At 34.3% G+C, this 27036-nt stretch overlaps 3 protein-coding genes and 1 long non-coding RNA gene across 8 annotated transcripts; 2 read left to right on the forward strand and 2 right to left on the reverse strand.

Annotated features, from left to right (window-relative positions):
* The first annotated feature begins 329 nt into the window (after positions 1–329).
* On the forward strand, positions 330–13576 carry LOC138325385 (uncharacterized). Of its 4 annotated transcripts, none has more exons than XM_069271015.1 (2): positions 330–470; positions 4075–5153. In XM_069271015.1, the coding sequence occupies exon 2, from the start codon at positions 4081–4083 to the stop codon at positions 4924–4926; it is 846 nt and encodes a 281-aa protein (XP_069127116.1). In that variant the 5' UTR covers positions 330–470; positions 4075–4080; the 3' UTR covers positions 4927–5153. The 4 variants fall into 4 exon arrangements, with proteins under 4 accessions (XP_069127116.1, XP_069127119.1, XP_069127117.1 ...); XM_069271018.1 differs by lacking the exon at positions 4075–5153 and adding an exon at positions 12657–13576 and having other exon boundaries at positions 341–470; XM_069271016.1 differs by lacking the exon at positions 330–470 and adding an exon at positions 1665–3067 and having other exon boundaries at positions 4075–5154.
* On the forward strand, positions 5258–6430 carry LOC138326314 (uncharacterized). Its single transcript, XR_011208888.1, has 3 exons — positions 5258–5409; positions 5626–5695; positions 6357–6430. It is a non-coding gene; the product is annotated as an uncharacterized lncRNA (long non-coding RNA).
* A 1321-nt stretch (positions 13577–14897) lies between the features above and the next one.
* On the reverse strand, positions 14898–20614 carry LOC138325386 (uncharacterized). The gene is made up of 7 exons (XM_069271019.1): positions 20088–20614; positions 18688–19092; positions 18235–18371; positions 17851–18017; positions 17304–17423; positions 16214–16360; positions 14898–15958 (listed from the first exon to the last, which is right to left on the reverse strand). Exons 1-7 carry the CDS (start codon positions 20178–20180, stop codon positions 15336–15338), a joined length of 1692 nt encoding a protein of 563 aa, XP_069127120.1. The 5' UTR covers positions 20181–20614; the 3' UTR covers positions 14898–15335.
* Positions 20615–22728: 2114 nt separating this feature from the next.
* On the reverse strand, positions 22729–26708 carry LOC138326315 (uncharacterized). 2 transcript variants are annotated; one of them, XM_069272433.1, is made up of 4 exons: positions 26635–26708; positions 25468–25549; positions 23500–23767; positions 22729–23204 (listed from the first exon to the last, which is right to left on the reverse strand). In XM_069272433.1, the coding sequence occupies exons 2-4, from the start codon at positions 25504–25506 to the stop codon at positions 23017–23019; spliced, it is 495 nt and encodes a 164-aa protein (XP_069128534.1). In that variant the 5' UTR covers positions 25507–25549; positions 26635–26708; the 3' UTR covers positions 22729–23016. The 2 variants fall into 2 exon arrangements, with proteins under 2 accessions (XP_069128534.1, XP_069128536.1); XM_069272435.1 differs by lacking the exon at positions 26635–26708 and adding an exon at positions 25717–25767.
* Positions 26709–27036: the final 328 nt, after the last annotated feature.

Raw genomic sequence — 27036 nt, forward strand, 5'->3', positions numbered from 1 at the left:
AACAGAGTGACTCTGAATGATTCATCGGGAGATTCACAGGGATCTGTTTTAGGCCCAACGCTATTGCAACGTAAAATGGCTACTGAAATTTCATCCACAAAATGTTAAAACAAACAAACAAATAAATAATCACCCGTAGGAATGATTTATTTTCTATATTAATTTATCTAAAAGTAACTACATCTGTAATCAACATTTGAGTGACACCAACACACCACCATTTGACTCTTCGTCTAATTACATTAAAGCCGACATCGAAAATATTTTACTCAGTATGTAAGAGTTATCGCCCTTGTTTCTAACGTCGCTCAACATTCAGAGTGATCTGCCCCTTTTATTGTTATTGTTGCCAAAGTTTTGTGCGCGATAAGAAGACGAATTAGATATCAGCATATTTTTCAATTTCACGAATCATTTTTCTGCAAGCTATCACTTTATTGATTGTTGTTTTCGGTGAACATCGTTGCTTCGTGAGTATCTTTTTAAGAAGACTAATTAATACATGTATATTATTGGATATATCTTTTCATATTTACGTATCATTTTATATAAATTGTCTGTAAACATCGCAACCTCGAAAGTATGGGACTTTGAATATGATTTAGTAAAATAATTAAATATAATAGGTTTATAAACGATTTATATCAAGGTAAGCTAATTAGGTTTTTTTTTATGTTTATTCGTCTTTTTACCTCTCCTTCCGCAAATCTTTTCGTTTTGCTTGTCTCCCTCTTTTAATTTGCTTGTCTGTCCCCCTCTTTCTGTTTGTTCATCGCTCTTTCCTTTTCCTTACATGTCTTTCTATATCTGTCTAATAATTTAACGGAAAGCAATGTGATTAGATGTAGCGTACTGAAATGCTTTAATTCCGTAGAAACAGTTAAGATAAGTAATTGAAGTAAACTTTGCATTTAGAATAGTCATGACGTATAGTATTAGTACACTGTAAGAAAATAAATATTGTGTTACTAAATTGTATAATAGTATCCCGAGAACGCGTTTGTGGAATTTGATATTAAATTGGGTTCCATCTGCCCTAGTCCGCTAAAACTGCCTTTATCCTTCGTCTTTAAAAAAAATGCATAATATATATTCAGCTCGCGGTACCTCTTAGAAATACGAAATTGTAGGACAGATTTGGCCTACGCTATTTCAGCGGCATATTTCTAATACATGGTCCATGCAATGCCGAGAGGACGTTCACATATATACCTATTCATCTTATAATGTACTCTGCTGCCCCCACGTTACATCCCATTTCATGATGAAATAACTCTGCACAATGAAATACTTCAAGTTCCGAGTCCTTCTATTTCAAACATTTGTAATGGCCGCAGACTATACATTTAGTTGAGTCAACGGCAGCCAATCACCATCGCTTCCAGTTTTATTTTTAAAAACTCACGCGTTTTATTAGTTCCTTACTTGGAATCTTAAAAGCAAATATAGCAGAATGGTTATTCGCCGTGTGGCCGGTAGGCCTATCTTCAAATCGAGCATATGTTACACGACCGGTGGGTTATTTTATATGAGTTTTCTACCCATCAAACACAATTTGAGTGCTTCTTATTGAATAATATGGACTCAACTAATTCTAAAGGTAATATTTTTAGTCAAAAAAGTTATTTTATCTGATGACATTAAAATTTTTATGACAAACAAAGTTACCTGGTCAGCATCGATATCACTTTCACTGGCCATTTGAATGCTAGTCCGCTAAACCTGCCTATATGGTTTTTTTAATTGCCTAATATATACGAAGGTTTATATCTAAGGATGCATTCTTCTGAGGTTTCAGTCCCGTTGAAGTCTCGTTTCGACAAAGATCAAAGAAATTATGAGATTTTCAAATACAATTTATCAACATCTGTAGCAAGTTGCCAGTTGTAGATTTTGTCAAGAAATTAGATTTCTCTTTTTAGTAGTTTATTACTGTGCCAGCATTTTTAGCCGACACAGTGACAAAAGTGACACTTTTGTGTGACAAAAGTGACACTTTTGTCACTTTATTTTAACATTTAGGTAATGTAATGGTAATGTAACTAACGGTCATTTGTCGAGCACTATAATTTTTTACTCTAAAATACTGAAGAATAACAAATATTCAAATGGGACAAAAAAGTAAGCACACAGACCCCTCATTTTTCTGCCTGATTTTGAAAGAACAACCCTTTCCCTGTTGATATGCAAAATATAACGAAAGTTTAAAACCAGAACCTTTTCTATAAAGGGTTAAATTTGGCAAAAATGTCTGAAAAGGTTACATTTTATAGCTCAACTTAAGGGGTAGGTATATGTTGTTATTCTGAAAAAAATTATTAGTCATATTGATCAAAACTGGTATATTTTTAAAGAAGGCTACTGGAAAATAAATTCTACAAACATCCATAGATCTACATATCAAATACCTCATTAGGAAATGATAGCTATAATCTCTTGTGTATATGGTCACAGGGCAAAATTGGCTGAGGGCCGGACTATACAACAACACACATTTTTACCTTTGGTTTGGATATCAACACCGAATTTTCAGGATTTAAGCTCCATTGATAGTTCACATGTCCATCTTAGTTGTCTAAAATGCCGTATTTCTGTTACATTTTGAACTGATGATCGAAATAAAAACAAAAACGGAAAAGTCATTGAATGTGAATTTATAAGAGTAAAATTGTTAATTGGGGAGGGCTTTCCTGAAATCGTAATATTAACATAGAAAGTCTTAATAGGATACACTAAATAAAGATTAATAAATGACGAATTTTAAAGTATATCTGTTTAAATTTTGTAGTGGTCATGCGTATGTTACCATTAAAAAAAAAATGATAAACCCCTTTCCAATGACACATATCTGGGTGACGTTATGTTGTTTATGCGGGAATTATCGTCCTTGTTTCTAATGACGTGAACCATTAGAGTTACCTCCCCTTATTATTGTTATCGTTGCCAGAGTTTACGCGCGGTAACAACACAAAATTCCTTTAGAAAGGTCTACAGTTTTTTTTTTTATCTTACGAACAAACTTCCTACAAACACGTCACTTTATAGGTCGTTGTCTTCGGGAAACATCGTAAGTATAGAAGTGTAAAAGGAGCGGGTCGATGTCATGTGGACTGGTTAGTAATGTCTGTAACACGGAGCATGCTTCTTTGGCTTAGTCGGTAGGCCTAGTTTTCCATGCCGCCGACCCGGGTTCGATTCCTGGTCGAGGCACTCGATATAATGTGTTCTTTTACATTCAGTGTAACTCTGTCCATCACTCATTCCCTTTTATATTCATCGCTCTTTCTTTTTCCTTTCTGTTTGCCCTTCTTTCTATTAGACTAGTCTTTCTGTACTGGTATCCAACCAGTACAGTAGTCGTGACCGTGACGGAACAGTAGTTGTGATTGTGTCAATTTGTGTGCATATTCTAGATAGACTGTGCGTGCAGATTTCCATGGATATTTATATTTAAAGGCCATTGACAGCTTCATTATTCACAACTGAACATTCGCCACCGTATACCGAGCTGTCTTTCTAATATTATTATTGTCGTTTATGAGTTAAAGTAATGAAAGCTTTCGTAAATAGTGAAAAATCATATAAATATCATTGTTACTAGAAAGTTTAAAGTTGACGAAGGTTAGTAAGACCAACAGAGGATAATAACTTGCCTGTTTTGATTTGTTTTAAATTGTCATTTCATCCTCCGTTTATGTGTAATCCTTGTCTCACTATATCTATATTGGTAACTAGGATATACCACGTATAAAAATTAGCCTCATTTTTAGTACATCGATTGCGAAACAAGTTATACAACCTATAGCGTGCGAAGGTTCCTGTTACTATTACTAAAATACCATATGTTGTCATTAAAAAAGTGTAGTATCTTTGGCAAAGTACTTTTTAAAAGAGGATAGTGCCTTTCAATAAGATGGATTATGAAATGATAAATTGTTTTTCGGTTGTAATATTTGCTCTCCAAATCGTAAATTCGAAGATGTTGAAACAATTTTCAAATTCAATGAAATAAATCATTTGTGGTAATTAACTTACTATTTTCAAATGTCTATAAGACTAATTATAATTTTGCAGTTAGTCATGGATTGCGGTTATGGTTCAAAAGACCAAGTTTCTGGTTTCCTGGATAATCTAGTGGACCAATCGATAAGCGACCTTATTGAGGAAGATGATCAAAATCCTCAGCCAGAGTTTGGAAACAGGAAACAAAACATAAATCAAGAGTTTCCAAAAACTAAATCTCTACCCTCATTAGAGAAAAACCTAGACAATCAAAAACATCAGATACCAAAGACAGTCTCGCAGTCTGGCATAAACAGAAGGCCATCAGACAGAACAGATCTACGAAGAAACATTCTACAAAGACAGTACAAACAGGCTGTTGTCGACCAACGTGCCAACAAAGCACCAGGGACAAAGGAGGAACCAGACAAACCTAGGAAGGCAACTGCAGCAGACCTCCGATTAGATCCTTCATCTTCCTCAGAACAAAAATCTTGTCAATTTGCTGCAAGTATTAAAGAAACCACAGATCCATCATCAAGTGGACAAAAAGAAGAAGACACAGAGAAAGACCTGGATCAGAATATTGACGACTTCGTTAATCTATCACTTTCCTCTATAACAAAGGAGGACATAATGGACGATGATGTCGATCACTTTGTTGGTAACTCTTTGATGAGGATTGTAGGTGATGATACAACAATGGTTTTGATGGAAGACAATGAAAACGAAATGCATCAAGATGTCAGAAGTGAGGACCAGAAGTTAGGGACCATTGACATTGTCGGAGAAGCTAAAAAAGAAATGGTACAATTCCACACAGACAACGATGGACAATCAGCAACAACTGCCAGTGTTAGTGAGAAGAAGGTTAATGATATCAAGGCTAAGGATTCAGGTGAGCAAGAGTCTTCAGTCGTATAATTGCAAACCAGTCATAAATATCTACATATGATTTGACTTTTTTGTTACCGATTTGTTTCGGGCCAATCATTTTTATTATGGATGTTGGACTAAAATTGAATCAATGTGCTGTTTTTGCATATTACATTGTTATCTGTGATTGTGGTAGTAGATATTGATTGTGACGTCAGTTTTTGCCAGCGTAAAGTCATACCTTTCACAAAAAAGGACATGAGTTTCTCTCACGAAATAATTACGGAGTACATCACAATTATGGCTACCTACTACATGCATTGGAGAATTTAACTCCTGTGATATACCAACTCAGAAAAAAAAATCACACAAGTATGTATGTTCGATAGATATTTTGATAATTCACAACCAAAGACACATTGTAAACACTAAAGTATTTTTCTCTCCTAATTTACAGATTTGGATAAGACTGCTGACAGTGCTGTTCTGGACACTAAACCTTCCACTCGGGGTGTGTTTGGTTTCTTTAATGTAAGTATTTCTAATCATTGTGCCACAAAACCTCTGTTATTTTCAATATCTTTATGAAATGTTTTTAAATTTCTACTTTCATAATAATCATGCTGATGTTCGAATAATGTATCGTATGTAAATAAAATTTCTTATCTGTTGTACACCATTGTTTTTCAAGATGACTCAATGATATGTTAGCTGTTTTATCAATCATTCGAAAACTTTGTAATTCAGAGGAGAAGATCAAGAGGCTCAATAAAATTGAGGTTTCCTTGTCTCCAGCTAGTATGTGGTAAAACTAAGGGTAATTATAATGTTTTGTCTCACATTAAATTACCGTACATAATAGTATTAAATAACAACACATATTATAGTTTAAATGTATATTTTGATAATGTATAGCAAATGTTATCTATTTAATCTAATTTTAAAGAAGAAAAAAATAACAAGACATTTCAGCTGAGACAAGACTAAGTTCTTGGTACATGTACTTATGAAACATAAGCTTGATATGAAGTATGATAGTCTTGCTTAACATAAAGTTATACAGCCTAGTCGGGCAAAGAAAACCAGTTCTAAATGCCTTCATTGGCCTTCCAAAAGTTCTCACATATTAATACGACGGTCAAGTTCTGCTTAGTTTCCCAGTTCTGACTATTAAAGTAAAGAAAAGTTGAAAGCATTGAAAGCGAGGCTGCGTGGAAATGTAACCACGGACATAGTGAGCCGGGAGGACGTTTTAGAATCTTCATACTTTAAATCAATTTCTTCGCACGCAGACAGATTTTGACGAAGATTTTATTTTTCCATTTCATAAGAAATTATACTGGATACATTCACACCATTTTAATACCGACTTTAAGCCATCCCTTGCCCGACTGTTTCACTTTAACATAAAGTTATACAGGCCTTTTCGGCCTCTTGTACCATTCTGAAAGTATATTTGAAATCTATTCTAATTTTAGTTGTGGATTATGACAATTTTCCGGATAACAAGACCACCAGCCGTACCAAGAAACCCGGATTTCTAAGGAGATTGATAATATTACCAGTAAAGGTAAAGAATAAGATTAATAGAATTTATAGCGCTTTTGACTATCATAAGATGAAATGATTTTTTTTCTCAGTTTTTAGTACATTTTGCTTGTTAGCAGATACCAGTATTACTGTTACCAATGAACTATCAGTTTTTGAAGAATTAGTATTGTACATGTATTTAGGGTATTTATTGCCCAGCTCAAAAAATGGTTCCAAATGGAAAGTTTGAAAAGTTAAAAAAAAACTATATTGCAATTATGTTTTATATTTGCTTTTTGCATTGCCTATTTGTTTGAAATAATACAATTTTATTTATGTTCCTAACTGTTAAAGCTTTAACGGCATAATGAGAGTGCTATGATGTTTTTATATTTACTTTTTGTATTACCTATCTATTTTTTGGAAATATCTTTTTTTTATATAAAGTTCTCAGTTTAAAGTTTTTTAAAACATTATTTAACTCGGCCACTATGATAACAATGTTTACACGATGTAAATTTTAATATCAAGTCTGTTATATTTCTATAACTCAATGTATATTAAGATATGTTTTAAGTCTACTTGACTAATATTTAGATAATATTTACATTGTATTTACATTGTATATCATTATGGTGCCAAAATATTAACCTGAAATACTAGTATGGTTGGATTATGTATAAATTTTGGTCTAAATTTTGTAAAAAAAAAATATCAGTTCTAAATATAAAACTGTGTATTTATAATTTAAAGTTCTTAACTCACACTTCTTGCCTGAAGACAGATTCCTGGGACAGATTTCGGAGCCAACTTTTTAAGATTGACCATCTATCTATTGATCAGACAGACTCTTTAAAGTTAAAGCAGATATATTACAGTTAAGAGTCTGGATAAATTTTGGTTATAAATTCTGAAGTATGGATTCTTTTGATTTATTTGATTATACATTTATACACAACATTCCACTAACATCTGTTACAAGCTATTTTAATCAAACTTTCGTGTATATTTATCAGTTTGATGATCAAAAAATGCTCTTGTAAAGTTTAATATGTAAAGATATAAATAATTAGTTTTAATGGAAGCTGATTGTGTACATGGATCGATATGGATCAGTTACAAATATTTATGTTGATTTGTACATTAATCTTATATTACAACCGACTTTATCATGATGTACTAAACAGTTAGTACCATTGTTGTATATTTACTTAGTACATGTTTTTAACACTGGATACTACACTACAAGTGTAAATTCAATACAGGTAACATTTTGATACTACACTACAAGTGTAAATTCAATACAGGTAACATTTTGATACTACACTATAAGTGTAGATTCAATACAGGTAACATTTTGACACCATTCTATATCATTATGTTACACATGGAGTCCTGAAATACAAGTATGGGTGGATTATACAGAAGTGTTGGTCTAAATTTTGTGACAAAATTATATTTTTTAAATAATATAGATAAAATGGTCATAGATTTTCCTGGGACAGATTTCGGAGCCGACATTTTAAGATTGACCATCTATCTAGTGATCAGACAGACTCTTTAAAGTTAAAGCAGTGTATTTCAAAATTAAGGGTCTGGGTTTGGTTTTAAATTCTGATTTATTCAAACGTATTTGATTTTTACACTTTTGTATATTTCACCACCTCCTGTTCCAAGGTTGAACTGAGCTTTATCTATCGGTTTGTATATTAATGAAGATTTAGTTAGAATTTAAGCATTATTAAATGTAAGCTTATTTAGTACATCTGTGTACCAATTTTGGCCATAAATGTATATGCTACAAACTAAATTTACAGTTTTACTATAATGAATTGTTAACTTACAGTTATATATGCTACCATGAAATACTTTATTGAAATTTACATTTATATTTTAATAAATTGTTACAAATTTTTATATATCTCTTTAGTTTGTAATTATTTCAAGTACACTGTATATCATTTTCCATCCTCAATGCTCCAGGAGTTACTTTCACTGTCGTTATATCCACCCCTGGACTATCTCATAATAAGACTTAAGGTAGTTCAAGAGAAAACATTGACCAATCGCAAACCATCAGAAACTTCTTTTGTTGAAAATTGCACACAAGATGCCAACTACAAAGCCGCAAAGTCAGTCACAATGTGCCATTATTTTTTTTTTTTTAAATATTACATCCAAGGACTTAAAACCTTGTTAACCCGTTGTCGCAGAACTTTCAGTTTTTACGACAGTAATACACGTATATAGATAAGTCACACTGGGTTTTGGGAAGTCCAAGGCAGGCGCTTTTGTGTTTGTGCACTGACCGTGACGTTCGGCGACGACTGATTTTCCTTTGATATCCGCCGGCGCATCCTTTGATGTAGCTTGTGGGTGCGAGGGTTACCGTCTTACTTTCTGAAGCGGGGCAGTAATAGTAACCCCTGGAATGTTGAGGATGATAATTTCAAGCAAACTGAAGAGGCAACAGATTTTTTTTACCCATGAATCGCAGCAGTTATCGATTATTACATGTAAAAGTTTCCTTCTATTTGTTACAAATATAAACCATGTGAAAAAGAGCATCGTGATCAGAGAAAGGTTACTAATACGAAAATATTGTCGAGTTCTCAAATGAAATTCACAAACACTGACAGTGCCTCATAAAAACATTCTTGGAGAACGCCAATTTAATACAGGGCTGGATTTAATTAGAAAACTTTTATTTCAATATTGGTGTTGTCACCATGCGCAGGATGGGAACATCGTTGCATACTAGTTAAAGTGATATGGCAAATTTTCAATTTTAAACCATCCCACAAACAAATTAAATTTATATCGGCTAAAAACACGTTGATACCAAATAACATGTTACAAACTGTACTATACACCACCGTATAATCAAGGCTTTATACGTAATATACGTCCTTGATTTAATGTATTAAGGAGTTGATATGGCGAAAATTACAGAAAATAGTAAAAGACATAGGTTTTGTTACAGACCAGTTTCTATAATTTGATGAAAAGATAATTATCCAAGTCTTAGAAAACAAAGCTATATATATATATATATATATATATAGCAACATGATGATTGACAGTGGTGGTATTGGATTGGAAACTTGGCAGTTTCACTAATTTTAAAATTTCAACATAATTTTATTTCAAATAAATTGAAATGGGGATCAAACAACAGGCAGTGCCTATGTAAGTTCTCTCCCTGGTAACAAAATGTATACAAATGGCATGGAAGAGTATTTGAAAGCATTTGAAAGTATATGTTGCAGAAGTCATAACAGTATATGAGATATTATTAATGAGATTATAGATAGTAATTTTGTTTTTCAAAAAGTATGTTAATAAAGAAATGAGAATGCAGCAGCCATGAGGAAATTACCTTCACCCACCAGATATAGACCAATACAGACTAATTTTACAGACTAATTTTAAAAGAAGGTTTCGGTCTTTTTTTTATTTTAAACGTATACCGTAATTATAAAAACAAATATTATTTAGATACACGATGTATTAGCAATAGAGCGATAGTTAATAAGATCACTAACATCACTTCTCTCTTTGCAATTACATTTGATGGTTAATGTCGTGAGCAGAAGATACATTATTTTGAGTACCGTATTTGGGGGTATACATGTACACTTTACTAATACCATCTGGTCCAGAGGCTTTGTTAGTTTTAAACTTGTATGTTTAATCCATCTTCAAATTCAAATATATATTAACTTCCAAGTTCAGAAGGATGAAGTCTCTTGACAAACGTGCATGTGATTATTCCCCCATAGGCATGGTCAAAAACAGTCCCCTACCGAACCATTTCATGATTTCATATTTAACTCCAATCAAAATATTACATTAAAGCTATGGATCTACCCACACTAAAACGTCCTTTCATACGATAAAAATCAAAACTTTATTGTTTAATAACTTTGCGAATACGAACTTTACAAAAGTCGATAAATATGGAAACTTTGAAACTTAGAGAGACAGAGAAAAATATGTAGAACACTTTCAATATTTGTCGGTGCCAAAAATACAGCAAGTCACAGACCATACAACTTTAAAGTGATCCAAATCATCCTAATGATTGAATACCAGTAATTGAGAACTTGTCATATGGCGTGTACGCAGGCGGTTGTTGCCAATTAAAGTAAAATAATTACGCTTTTGAAGTAAATTACTAAAAACATGTTTAACGTCTTGTTGCAAATTAATTAAAACGTGAATACAAAATTATCATTATCTATATGACTAACAAGTAGCTGAAATTGATTCATCTTTCCATACATTTGTTTCCACATCAAAGTGTCTACTAATTTGATTTCGTTCACGTATAATAAACAGTACGTAAGATCTCAAGCGTTGTGATAATTACTGAGCTGTTAAGGCTCAAGGGCATATAACGGGTAATTATCTCTGACCAACAGGTGAGTGGTCACCCGGTGTTATCGCCACAGGTAATTATCGCCATGGCAACCCACGGACATTGCCCTGACCCAAACACTGTTCAGGTAAGACCGACATCTGTCAAGTACCGTTACATAATAACACGGTCAAGGTTTATGACTAAGCATGTTTACACTTGACCAGAACGTGTTTTGAATCTGAATGGTCGCCATATTGGATGTAGATGTCAACATAAAGGTTCTGCACATCTAGACCAAACCCATACTCGGATCTGTGACTTTGAGGAAATATCTTCAGCTGATACTGTATTTACAGCACAAGGTTTGTGAATGTTTTAATAATCTCAGCATGGCCTTTGTAATACTAAATAGCTTTAAATAGTTATATAATCGATATCGTGTCAGACCATAAATATTTGCGTTACGTGCAACCAGAGATTTTAATAGAATACTATTTAAATCTCTGGTGCAACGAAAGCAGAACTTATGTAAAATTTGCTAGAATTTGTCGCACACTATTGTTTATTCTTCATAATTTATACATTTATTTAAATCAAAACGATAAAAGAAATGTAAAGATAATAGTACATGGATATTTACAAATGTCTTGTACAATTAAATATTTGATTTGGAATCATTCTTCAAATGTAGCATTTTTTTTATATTTGTCTTTCATGTATCTCTTGTAAATGTTGTCTTGTGTATATTATTAAAAAAAAATTTAAAAATCAGATTCAGTAACACAAGGATCCTTGAGTAACAGTATTAGTCTCTGTGGATATTATGAAATCTCTGATATTATACTACAGATTTTGATTGAAAAGTCAAACACTGAGCTAGATTTCATAGAGATTTCTGGTTGCTTTCCATTTGATATGTTAGATTAGGCTAGATATCGATATATATAAATATATAGGACTTAAGTAATTGTCATTTTTAGCCCTAACTGGCAATGCTTCTAGACCAAGACTCATCTGTATTACGTCATAGGGGATTTAGTAAAGGCCTTACCGAATGTTTACAGCTGTTGTTTCTGAACATAAGCCGTTTTGTCAATAACTATTGTGGTCACAAAAAAGTTTTTGACGATAAAAAGAAAAAAGAAAAAAGTGTTGGTCTTCACTTGAAGCAGAAACGTACACATATTCACGTATCTCACTTCTAAATCCTTGACACATTATATGACTTTGTGTCGTTGTACAAAAAGACAGAGATGTTGACTTTATCCCCTGGCGGAGAATAGATAACCTAGGGATATTGTTATAGTCATCTGGTTTCACATGTAACATAACGACCTTTCCAACATGTACATTTATAGGCCTGAAGGTTAACAAATAAAACGGTGGGGTTATTACATAACAAATGCCTTTTAACCCCTGTTACAATGATATTGCACAACTGATAAAAATCTACCACAGGACACACGGAAGTTGTATACAGTTATGTTTCTTCAAAAATTATAATAAATAAAGCCGTTGATAATTCATCTCCTAATATGGCAGTAATAAAAATCTGTTGTTTTTTTTAAATGTTTTCTTGGGATATTGTTTTAATTCACAATAGAAGCGACTGTCATTGGAAATTATCGGCATCTTATCTTTAACTGGTATCTAGAAATGTCTGTATTTTATTTACCCTTTAATAGTTTCTGTTGACGTCCACTCCACCCCCCCCCCCCCCCAAAAAAAAAAAAAAAAAACAAAAAAAAACCCAACATATTAATTGGAATATCTACCCGATTATAATCTAACTTAGACTATAGAGATAACGTATTAACATTTAATCATTAAATGTATAGGTTGATCAATCAAATTAATTAATTAACGTGATTTTCTTTTATTCCAGTGACCGATACCTATATAAAGTAGTCATGGAAATTCCGGCCGATGTTTCGCCAGCCGCCCTGGACAAAATCCAGAAAATTGCCCGAGCTGAAATGTACGGCCGGTCACAACTTATAAAACTGGACAATAAACTCCGGGAGCTGGACAAACGTATCCAGAGATGTCATGACCACAAACCTTACAAACATGTCCTTAAACAGCGACGTAAAATCACCACAGGAGTGCGAAACATGTTCGCAAAGTATGTCCAGAGAAAATCCATCCAGGCTACAAAACTCGTCATCCAAAATTTCGCAGAGACGATGCTAGCCCGTCATAGGTCTAGTCTAAGGCCAAGAAGTCAAAGACCAAGACTAGCGACATCTGGTGTCAGAACATCAACATCTAGTAGTCAAGACAGACTAACAGAAACAAGAGCGGATAGTTCGGAAATCAATGCACCCTGAACACAATATACAAACTTGTTTGCCAATCAAACTACAGATTCTGCGAAATGTCATTGCATGCCAAGACGGATGTCAGCTTCGTGCCAGTGTGGTTTCGATATTGCCCTTAGATCGACAAAAACATCCTTGTCATATATTTTAATGTTGACCTTCTCAAGGTTATTATCGTGAACAATATCGGACACGTGCTGCTCCTAACGGTCGCAATCGGATATACTCGGGTGATTCCGCCTAGATCCGGATCAAACGGACAGCCAGAGGTGAATGCTGCTGGAAGTTCACTGTGAAGAATCACTGTGCATATTTCAATGTAAATAATTTATTTGACATATTTATTTCGTACTATTTTAATTAATTAATATCGGAAATATGTTTTAAAATTTCACTTGTTATCATTTGTGTTAATTGTTGTTGATACTACTGCTATCGATGGTGCTGAATGAACCTCGTATATTAAAATGGACAGTAAACTCCAGACTGTGTTGTTAATTTATAACTATGCCAACTATGTGTGTATCAAGAGTACTAGCACAGGCGTTTGGCTCCATAAACATGCCACAGATCTGACAATGGGAATACTCTCAATAGACAGACAGATACTTTATCGTAAATTATTGGACACAGTATTACATATATATGTATAGATTGAAAATGTCTATAGAGCCAAACGCCTGTGGTACTAGTATATCTGTTACAGTATGTGCGCAGCTGCTGACACCAGTGTACGCATTTTTGGCGGGAAGAATCATCGCTTCGGAAGTTAATTATGTACATTGTTTTCTTCATGTAGAATAATCATGAATCGTAATTTGAACCGTTATATGTCAAAAGTATTCGTCATTTATTCTCTATAATGTTCTTAAAACTTTAACAGGGACTCGGCACGAATTTCCAGCCAAGGTCAATAATATAATAAGATATGCAGTATATATATATTGTCCGCTGGTTGAAAATACATGTCATGCAAGTCCCTGTAATGTACTTTATTTGGGCCTGAATCTCAACTACGTATGCTGTATTGACATCGCGACAAACTTTTCCGCGCTAAAAGTGCGTGTATGAATTGTATGTTGCGAGTACTGATGTATGTTTTATGAATTACATTGAAAATACAAGGTGGGTTATACTGTAGTTCCTGAGTTTCTGTATTGCGTCCAGGAATGGTGAAGCTACTAGGTACAAATCAAGGGACAGATTCGCCAGAGCTTGTGCTGTCTTCTCTACTATTCTCCCGAACGTTCAGCATGATTTACACCGTTATCACCAATGTATCATCATATATTTGCAGTCAGTGGTGAATTGATAGTTATAAACCCCATTGGTTTTCAACCAAAAACTACCAAACTTTACGCGCGATTTGGTTGAATATATATATACTGGCTACATCTGAAACTGCTTTTGGTTTCAGCTATTGAGGTGCAATACCATGTATCGAACTAGGTCTGGACGTATAAATACATGTACGTGTGTAAATACATATGTAGCAAAGTTACATGCTTAATGTAAGAAAATATTTCTTTTGGTAGACTTACTAAGATAATTTTATAATGGGCGCCATATATTAATCTGCATATTTTTCTGACAGACTTCAAGTCCGATATAAAGATACTCGTACATGTACTTCAAAATAGTTTGGGTTTCAAGAAGCCAAGAAAATCACGGTCACTTGCTTTTAAAGAGAATTCATGTGGGAATCTCCAATGATTTTGTGTTAAATAATGTTATTATCAATGTCAAGGTGTCAATGTGAAGGTCGCCTAAGCTAATTACAAAGAAAATACTCATTATGGCAGAAAAATGCTCAACATTTTTTGTTTTATTCTTCAACATTTTCATTCCGGAAAACATAATATAAACAGATAAATAAATAATTCATAGCTCTTATTAATAACAATGGCCACATATCAAGGCCAACTACTGAACATTTTTGGTGATCAAGTTTTAATTCCATTACTCCTGGAGATATTACGGTTCCTAGAGTATAATGTATGAGAGTGATACCTCATGAGAGATAATGGTTTAGTTTGTCTTCAGAATTTGTTCAATACTCCCGGCCAGTATTCATATAAGGCACTTTTTTTTTCGTAATAGAACTACAAAGCTATATATGTTGAAGAGGGAGGAGTCAGAGCCATGAAGAGATACCCTCCACAAATATAGGTCCTAAATCATTTCCACTGGCCACATGAAACTGTTGAAGAGAATTATCACTCTCAATATTCCCTCAAATCATTTTAAGTATCTTCATTTGGACAGCCGTTTCGATCAGAACTATGTGTACATCCTTCATCAGAGTCAACAGTTGACACAGTCCCTTCTACCTTATTAGGACTAAGGCCTACCTTATCAATATCCGAATCATTATTTATACCTGAATCTATCGTCTTATCATGTAAACCCTGATCTGAATATTTCACTAAATTCAGATTTTTCATTTCGTCTGATTCAAGGTTCTTGCAACTATTCTTCTCCTCATGATGACTCATGTAACCTGTAGCTGAATACTCTGTTAGCTGATCAACATTTGACAGTTCACTTGCAGCAAAATGATCCATATGGGAACCATTGATTTCCTCCAATTCCTTGGTTTTTTCCTCTTCTGATTCCTTGTTTTCCACCCCTGATTCCTTGTGAGTTTTCTCCCCTGATTTCTTGTGAGTTTTCTCCCCTGATTCCTTGTGAGTTTTCTCCCCTGATTCCTTGTGAGTTTTTTCCCCTGATTCCCTGTGAAATTTCTCCCCTGATAAGTGACTTGAAGAGTCCATGGCTGATTTTACAATCCACTGCACAAGGACATCTGCTGCTGATGTGATGCCTGACTGATTTTCTATTGTTAGGTTAGAAATGTTCTGAGGACCTAGATAAAAATGTATTGAAAATAAAATATTTAAAATACTTTACAGTTAATGGAACTGTAGATTGTGTAAGAAATCAGCAAAGAGACCAACTAACTATACATTACTTTAGGTTAATATAACAACTCATTTCATCCACAAATTGAATTATCTTTTTGATTACTAATTTTGAATAGATAAACCAAGTAAAACATGTGACATGATGGCTTTTTCGTCGTCAAAGTCAAATCATCAGTAATTGATGTAAGAATTCTCACCAAAACTTGCTTCGTGTAGTATCTTGTAGTACCCTGTTGCTGCGTCCTTTTTAAACATGGAGCAGAGCTGTAAACTGGTGATTACTTGATGTCCAAAATGTCTGTCCACATCCTCCGCGTACAGGGAGGGCTCGATCTTCTTTATACCTGATACATTCAATCCATATATTTACATTAAAATAATTTATGAAAATAAAAATAATTGAAAGGTTATTATATTATATTTAAAATAATGACACCCATATACAACGAGAAACGAGATTAATGGAACAGCTGGATGACAAAATCGTTCCACAGTGTCGCGTTTTCAAGTCCGCCTTCCGGTCAACAATTTATTTATTTTTTTAGCAAATGACAAACCATAAACAAGAAATACATTTAAAATAAGATTTGATTGACTTATTATAGTAAACTTTAGTTGATTCTTTATCAAGAAACAACATATTAAAGATTATACATCAAAATATTGTGGGGACTATGTTTTTTATTGATATGAAACAGGCGAGATGTTTGAAATCAGCTGATCGATGCACAAGAATCATTGTATTCATAGTGTATTCATAGTGTTTTCATAGGCAAATGTTTGTTTTTGTCAGTTGGTTGATTCATTTAGTGACGAAACACTCAGAATGTAAATACATATCAATGTCCTTGAATATTATTTCCTACTGTGGCAAAACAGCTCTGCATCAGCTATTCTGTATTTGAATTTTATAGATTTATTCTGCCCTTGCAGGTAGGTATTGATTGTGATGTCATGTGTTAAACTGTTTTGGAATGTAACATCATAATTTTCGGAGAAAATAAAGCGAATTGCTCTCACAAATAATCAAACAAAAGGAGGTAACTCAGACAGATTAGATTGTCTCAAGGTCCCTGTCAAATATGTATGTATGTAAACTGACAAGGTTAAAAAGACTTAAATGTATATAAATTATGTAAAATTGGACGACAATAAAGCAGTCATTCTGTTAACACTTTAGTTTACAAATTTTATACCTAGGTTACTGCGGATGGTCTTCTCTGGAATATATAATTTCATCTTAAACTTCTCTTGTAATCTATGACAAAATCATCCACAATATCTCACCTTGTTGTCTTAGTTTTCGGAAGTTTTTCGACAACTTTGCTATTGTAACATGTGGTTTGAAATCGGACTTCTTGTCTGTGTTTCTAATTCCATGTTCAGCAAACGTGTCATTCACTACATCTGGAAAGTAGATTACAATGACAACATCCACACAACAGTGTATTACAACAAGGATTACTAAAATTGTGCATTTAAAATCATATCAATATAATATTGTAACATTGTCATTCTGTTTCTCAGGTCAAACAGAAAGCAGGTAACTAAGGATGATTAAAACTTAATCTGTAAGCAATTAGCGGTGATTACCACCCAAAATGATAGTAATACATTTTTTTTTCTTCATATTTTCCTTATTTTTTAATTAGTAATTCAAATTATCAACAAAATTACCCTGGCCTGATTTTAATGAAAATCAGTCATCAACATTTTAGCTACAATATTTCATATCTACATGTATTTAATAAATAATACAATTCCACCTCTTTTTTTTAATTATTGCAAATTCATCAATTGGTATAAAAATAAGTAGATGTAGGAAATACAATACCAGATATATTTTGTAGAGCGTTATGTAGACTGGGGTCGGATGGGGCCACTCTGGCAAACAACACATTATTCCTGAAGTTTCCTATCCCCGCCACTCCCAGGACAAACAGTCTACTGCCGAAATCTTTACTTAGTCTCGTCGCACAGGAACGCAATGCTGATGTAGCTCTGAATGGAAAGTCATGTCATCAGTGTTATGTTTATTTTGATATTTCAATTCAGAAAAAGTATCTGTACATGTATAAATTAATCTGTGAGCTCTTGGGCTTAACTCACAAAATAATCTGTAGTGTTATTATACAATAAGACCATCTATGACATTTTAATAATGTATGTAGTATGACAAGGTACTAAACAATATTTTATACAATAAAGCATGACCTACTTTTCTATATGCTCCTGTGTTGGTAGACAGACTGGCATGACTGTAATGTGTAGTTTCTTGGTCGACACCATGGCGTGAATGAGTGGAGGACTCTTGGATACTATTTTATCTTGAACATCGGCAAAGCTTTTCTGGATCTGAGAGAAAGATATATTGTGAAGGAAAGAAGATTATTATAACAATAGTGTTTTCCTTACACTTTCCTCATAGAAATTAAGACTTGAATCAAATCTAACCACACAATATTTCTGGCATGTGTTAACTATATATTTTAGCTGAAGATTCAAAGAAGCATATTCAATCAGATAAACTACAAAGACTTGTAAAATATAAGTTTTTGTTTGCTTTGTACTTTAGAAATGTATTTTAAAGTAGACAAGTTTATGACAATAGTTTCAAAGAGACAGATTCTATAAATTTACGCTTAAATTTTTTTAACATTGTATTTCTTACCTTTGGGTTACTGATCTGAAGAGCGATGAAATGATCAGGCATTTCAGGTATCTTCTTTGGTTTTTTCCTTTTCTTTTTAGACTTACTTTGCTCGTCCTCACACTCATCAGTAACACTAGAATCCCGTCCTTTTTTCACACCAGCCTTTGTCTTTTTTGACTTTGTTCTCCTACCAGAGACTTCTGTAGAACTTTGATTCTCCTCGAAGAGAATATCAAAGCCACCTTCCAACCAATTTTCAATAGGCCTTCCTATGTTTGTTTCACCTTCAACGTCATCAGGTAAGAGTCTGTGTGATTCCGACTCTTTATCTAGTAACTCCATCATCTCTGGTAAAAAGGCCGCCAGGAATTGGTTCGAATATTTATTTACGTTCAGATTAGTTGGCTCAGCAAACAATCCAATCTGAAGGAGAACCATCAAATACCTTAATAAGAAAATTTTTAGTATTCTCAGTTTTGTTTGAGTTGATGTTTACTAAAATATACACCTAATTGGCTGTGATAAGCTTAGAAGCAATTGTATATGAGAGGTAATCAAATGATCCTATCTCAATAGACACTGGAAATGCTGAGATTAAATTCAAGTCATTATTTCTAAAGAGGTTATGAAAAAAAAAAAAAAAATATTGATACATAGTCGTGTTAATTTGTGACACTTATAAATTTGTGTTCCAGAAATTTCATTCAATGGGCTCATTCGCATACCATGTGATACCTAATACATTTGTGGGGACTATTGCTTCTATTGGTGCTGGAATGACGTAAAAAAATGATGTCTTGCGCTAACTTCATTTCAACATGAAGATTACAAAGAGTAACATTCCATCACCACTGGAGATACTAGTCCCGCACAAAAGTTAATTGGGTATCATGTTGTATGTGAATGAGTCCCTTTGATGATTTTATCATGCATGCACACCGATCATTGGGACAACATATAATTCACATACTCCATAACGTTTGTGTGGGATCAGCATCTCCAGTGGAGATGGAATGTTTATTGTTATTCTTTGTAATCTTCCTGGTGATAAGAAATTGGCATGTGATATCATCTTTTGACGTCATTCTATCACCAATAGAAACAATAGTCCTGCACAAACTTTATCAGGTATCATGTGGTATTTGTGTTAGTCCCATTATACAGTAGGCGTAATGATGGTCTAGTACAATGTACACACAAGTTGCTTATTTGTCTGAATACCAGGTAAATCAATAGGTAACTCACATGTATGGTCTTTCATGTGTCTTTTATGGTTTTCCAAAACTCGGCTATGATATTGATGGACAAGTTTCTAACTTACTAGTTACTGCTGTAGAAGAAAAGACATATATCACCTTCTGAGTGAGAAGACGATATCTTTTCAGCTACCACAGTAGCTACTAACTAACATTACTTACCTTGATATTCTGATATTCTTGTTTACAACAGTAGGCCGTCTGATTCCATATGATGTTGACGAAGCGACGCCGTACAACCATCCGAGCCAGCATTAGTGAGTTAAAAGTATCAGTATTGCACCATCACCCGTCAATGTTTGAGCATTTAGTTCCCTAAATTAACTTAAGGATTTCATATATTTCGTTTAAGGCCATGGAGTGGACCTGGCAGGTCATAGCTATCCTTCTGTACTGAAGGTACATGCTACAACAGTATTATAATTTTCCTCAAATGGGCTGTAACGTGGTAGGCCTCATATTTAACATGTTTACAAAATAATAATGATGTCAAATGCAAGCCTAACAATACAATATCGAATCAATATATAATGTCTGAATAATTAATCTTTATCAAACCCAAAAGTACAAAAATATCAACATATCTAAGGCTATCTATAGATCCTGAAAGTAGTGTGTAATCCTGATCTAAGTGGATAACATTTTAACATCATTGCAAAATGTCGAAATATGTAGGTCGACTTTCGGCATCGGATAAACGCTTGTAAAATATTCGTGCAAATGAAACATCACTTCGACTAAGATAAAATCATACTTTCACTTTCGATTCGTAAGAGTTCGTCCAAAAAAGATGCTCCACCGCCGACAGAGCATAAATGATACCCATCATTTGAACAATAAATGGTGTTTAATCGTGTATATATATGTCTAATTAACAAAAAAACAATTTAAAACAATTGATTTTGCTTTCGGTGCATGCGCAACTATTACTGCATTCCATATGACACTGGTGCTACAGATTTTTTTTCGGGACACAATTAATTATTTTTGATAGTTTTATCTTGGAGTAGAATTAGGAGCTCAAACTTTTCAATGGTGGTAATGGTGTAAAGTAGGTAACTTTTGAACTGAAGAAAAATACTAAATCGTCTAGCTGCTCATGAAAAAATACCATTTGTCAGCGGTGGAGCATCTACATATACATGTTTCTAGCTCATATCTATACATAAGATAGTAAAATGTCGCTGTACACCCAATGGTATCTACTGTATACCCAACGACTGCATATCCAATGGTACCGACTGCATACCCAATGGGTTCAATGGTCGACTGTACACCCAATGGTACCGACTGTATACCTTATGGTACCGACTGTGTACCCTATGGTACCGACTGTATACCCTATGGTACCGACTGTATACCCTATGGTACCGACTGTATACCCTATGGTACCGACTGTATACCTTATGGTACCGACTATACCCAATGGTACCGACTGTATACCTTATGGTACCGACTGTATACCCTATGGTACCGACTGTATATCCTATGGTACCGACTGTATACCCTATGGTACCGACTGTATACCTTATGGTACCGACTGTATACCTTATGGTACCGACTGTATACCCAATGGTACCGACTGTATACCCAATGGTACCGACTGTATACCCAATGGTACCGACTGTATACCCAATGGTACCGACTGTATACCTAATGGTACCGACTGTATAACCAATGGTACCGACTGTATACCTAATGGTACCGACTGTATACCCTATGGTACCGACTGTATATCCAATGGTACCGACTGTATACCCTATGGTACCGACTGCATATTCAATGGTCGACTGTACACCCAATGGTACCGACTGTATACCTTATGGTACGGACTGTATACCCTATGGTACGGACTGTATACCCTATGGTACCGACTGCATTCTCAGTAGTACCGACTACATACCCAATGGTACCGATCGCGACTTCATACCTATTGGTACCGACTGCATACCCAATGGTACCGACCGTATACCCAATGGTACCGACTGCGTACCAAATGGTACCGACTTTATACCTAATGGTACCGACTGTGTCAATCTGATTAAATTACAGATCCTTATAACCACTCCGTTCAATATAGGATCTGACAATATCCCATATGGGGTCACGTTCGGATGACCTTTTGCCACGTGTAATCCAGATCAAATACATTTTCTACACATTTCTACGTCAATTGTTAACGCTGTTTCGTCCCAGTAAGCATATACATTTAGCATTGTTGTGCACTAAGGGGGGTGACTAGGTAGACGAAAATAATTAGGACAGCCTTTTCAAACTAGTTCGTCCCCAGTCAAGGTTCTGGCAGTGCCAATTTCCCATTTCCAAAGGTCACCCTGACGTGACCCCTAATGGGATGTTGTCAGATCCTCATATTAAACGTAGTGATAATAAGGACCTGTATTTTTAATCAGATTGCGACTGTATACCCAATGGTTTCGACTCCGTACTCAATGGTACCGACTGTATACCCAATGGTATTGATTGTATACCCAATGGTACCGACTGTACACCCAATGGTACCGACTGTATTCCTAAATGGCATCCACTGTACACCCAATGGTACCGACTGTATACCCAATGGTATTGATTGTATACCCAATGGTACCGACTGTACACCCAATGGTACCGACTGTACCAATCCAATCAAATGGCATCCTAAATGGCATCCAGTACGCTGATTCCCAATGGCTCTTAACTCAATGATACCGACTGTATACCCAATGCTACATTTACAATCTATATTTTTGATAAAATGAACAATTTCACGACCGATTTTCTTATAAAATACAACAACCAAACAACAGAACATTTATTTTTAATGAAAATACAATTACAAGGTTGATTTAAAGGCATATGCCTCCATATCCGAGGAATTCATCCGCTTATACCAGCATACCAAATTCTATATTCGGACTATACTATGTGGATAGAAATGATATAGGGTAATACCCGAATGGCTATGCTGATGATTTTACAAAAGTGTATGATCTCGAGAGTAGAAAACTAATTTCTATCCTAGATGTGTACTTTGGTATGTATTCGGCTATCATCGGCTGTTATACGGAATCTACCGAAATATGCCGAATGTTATTTAGTCCCACGTCATCATCACGGAATATTCATCACTATCATAGTCCGTTGGGTCCTTTCTGACATTGCGCTTTACGTAACGTTCATAGAGGAGTTTAGAGGAGACGACAACACCACAGACAAATGCAGTGGAGACAATGACGATGATGGCGATGATCGAGGTCGGCGTTTTCTTTTCCTCTGATTTACCTTCGAAATTAAAATATAATACGATATTTGATTAATTTAATACTTCTTCATTAAATTTACATTTACAGTATTGTTTGTATAAAACAATAGTTTTGAAGACAATGAAACCATTGTCAGCAAAGCTCGTGTCATCTACATTGACAATACATGTCATGCTAAAGGTAATTGATATTTTGATGGTTACATTTATATCCTTTCTTCATTAAGAGTCTTGGCTGGCTAGATGTCGAGATTAATATCGATATTTGATAGAAATAAATGAAACATTGCAATAGAAATAATAAAATTGACAGACCATATCTGATAGAATTCCCTGTGTTGTTATCATAACCGCCAAGGTCCGTAAAAGTTGTGTTGGGAGCACTTCCGGTTCCAAAATAGTTTTCTACTCCTACTTCCGATTCCATCTCTTCCGACGCTATGATAACATCTTCAAAAGCGCTCCCTTCGTATACAGACACGTGACTAATGGGGTCAGCCAATAGGAGATCGTCTTCTTGTAGCAACCTGGTGTTGATTGGTCCATTGGACGTTGCTCCGATATGTATGAAAGGCAATAGAATCTATGGGTATAAATATTGATTGATTAGGACAAATTGATAAATTATTTTGAACTGGCGAGGGTAATTAAGGATTTACTGGAATAGATCGTTTATGTTATGGATATATAATTAATTTTTATTTGTTTTCATACTAAATCCAACTCTCTGATTGGTAGATTCTATTTCTTCAACTATGAAGAAAAAATCCGATAATGTCTCGAAAATCCGACGTAATCATGACGTCACTATAGAGACGTCGACGTTGCGTATTGATTTAGAAAAAAAATAATCCATTGGAAAATTAAAAAAAGATCGTACGTTTAAACGTACTTTATGTTGCCAAGTAGTCTGAAAAATTAATTATAAGCATTGATGTAACTATTTTTTAACTTCCTTGGGTTATGAAATGAATTTTGTTTTCGAGCTTTTGTGAGAATCCTCTACGCGGATTCGCAAAGTTTGCAAACAAATTTCTTCCATACCCCTATGAATTTAAAAAATAGTAACATCAATGCTTAAAGGCCCACTATCTTTCCGGAGCAAAATTTATAGGTTTCTTAAAAACATTAATAACAAAAGAAAATATATATTGATGGCTTAAGATGAGGTTACAACACCAAACATATGCAAGATTTCCTGTCTAATGTACGATAACAGTGGAGATTCATTTCGCTGTTTTGCCGTCTGGCGCAGTGATAGTCAACTGCCGCGCGGCATTTAGGTCGACGGCGGGAAACATAAAACGTCCCGCGTTATGAAAATTAACATTTTATTTATTCTAATTAAACAGTTCTGAAGGTGATGATAAGTGTGCTAGTAAACGTATGGTTAATAACTTCTGCGACTCTACAAAATTATTGATCTCGTTTTACATACCTATTTTAAAAATTAAAAGCCGTTTCGGAAAGGTAGTGGCCCTTTAAATAACACAAATATCTGAGTGTAGTCTTAATAAACCGCGAAGCGATTTATGATGAGAGTACACTCAGATTTTTGTTTTATATCTCTATAACATAAAAATATATTCAAATTAATCCTTATAATTTAATTTACTAAAGATAATCTATTCAAAACATTACACCGTTAAATAAGCCAATCAGAAGCGACGTTACAAAGGGCGACGCTATGTCTTACTTTATGGGCTGATAAAGTAAATTTTCAAGCTGCAATGAAAATGCTTGTTACATTCAAAATTGAATTATTAAAATATAATAAAACTGCTGTTTGAGACCCTGGCACAGGCATTCTTAAACTGATGGTTATACATAAAACATTAAATACTCTGATTATTCAATATTCCTTGTAAAAGAGCATTGTCAGTGGCTAAAACTTTCTTTATGAGCCCATTATAATCAGGAAAAAAGTGGTGTTCCCGTTTGTAACATCGCTTCTGATTGGTTGAAACAACGGTGTAATGATTTCATGGGGTTGTTGGGGGGGTGGGGGTGGGGGGGGGGTGGTAAATGTATATCTAGCACTTAACTCTGAATAAACTCTCGTCATAAACGGCTTAACTTTTGTTTCACATATAAGCAATCTATTCAAATTAATCCTTAAACAATTAATTACATACTTGTTTTTTGACAGCATTTCAAGATTTATACTTTTTTTTTAAATTCTGATTTACATTGGTTGTTGAAAGTAGTGAAAATATATAAATTTAGCAATGATATAGATACAGCATTAAAACATACGAATAACTTGTATCTTAGAGTACTTACAACCAGAGCTAGTATGACCGTTACACCATACTCAAACATCTAGATTATGTTGGCTGCCCTCCCACACACAATATAGCGGCTTCTGCAATAAATGTATACTTTTATAAAATTTTGATTTAAGACACTTCAGGTTCAACCAGGAGCTATTTTAGGGACAAGTCGGGTTTAGGAGAAGTACGCAGTAAAAAAAAGAACATGTATGGTCAATATAAGAAAATTTCAATTGCCCCATCTGTGTGCTGAACTGACCAGTTACCAACTGACCACTCGGCCACAGGTACAATGTGTATGCATATATATTATATCTTTTGAAGCACTGGTCCGTTGTGAAGTCGGAAAGTATGAACAATTACTATCATACACACGTATTTATATTCATTATTCCTAAAAGAAATACTGATGAAATAAGATGTGCCTATTTCGTGTTTGGTGTTATGCACAATTCGACACGAGGATCTGAGGATTATAAGTGGATATTTTGAACTACTAGAGCCTAGATAGACAATTTTAGCATTTTTGGTGTCGATCAAATATAAGTAAAACCATTGTTTACATACTGAATAAAAGGTCACGTGGATGGTAATTATCAGTGCGATATATCATACGGCTATATATATGTTCATTAGGTTGGACACCGGAAGCAACTCTCTCCGTAATTATCGTGTAGTTCTCAGACAATCTGAGTTCTATAATCCACGTATCTTGTTCTAATCTTACACGTATAAATGTCGCATGGACCCCACGGATTTGACATTTGTTTTACATATACATTTGTATACGGTATGTATTAATATAAGATTATATCGATGTGTTAATTTGCTTCACATACAATAATTATAACGTTTACAATAATGGGACCTTATCCATTATTTGAAGACTTTACACAATTGAATCATTCCAATGTGATTCTTGTATGTTACGTATGGAGATGTCATCACAATAGTTTACAACACTTACGTAATATGTAAATGAAGCAGCTGATTTTAATAACCTGTTTACCACTGTGTATAAAATATACCGACGTACAAGCCCAGGAGAAACGTTTTAACTAAGTAGTTCAGAAATGTGCCGACACACGGTCCTCCTCATAAAGGCATCAAAGACAAATTCATATGGAATTTAGATTTAAAAAATAATTAAAATAACGAAAGAAACGTAATAACCTACCAGCCTTGTGAAGCTATTTCTCCAAGTGTATGGGTGTAACGGTCCGTTAGAACCCAGTTCTTACCTGTTAAATGACAGGCGGATATGATAATTAGACAAATGATTAATCGGAACAATGTAGACGTCTATGGGCGAGCTAATTATCTTGGTAAATATTCTACGCCTGTGCTTCTAAACTATCTTGACCAAAGCTTTATCAATATATTTAAGTTTTAATGACTAATGAAAGAATACTTGCGGAAATATATTCTAAAATATTTTTCAAAGACTACTTATTTACAAGCGCATATTTTAAACGATTTAATTTTGTCAGAAAAGGGTTAAAGTTCAAAACAAGATATAATTAACTAAGGCTAATTTAACAGAATGTCACTTATAAAAGTCCATCTCACGACCTTAATA

This window comes from Argopecten irradians, chromosome 6 (genome assembly GCF_041381155.1).
Source record: "Argopecten irradians isolate NY chromosome 6, Ai_NY, whole genome shotgun sequence".
NCBI classification, from domain to species: domain Eukaryota; kingdom Metazoa; phylum Mollusca; class Bivalvia; order Pectinida; family Pectinidae; genus Argopecten; species Argopecten irradians.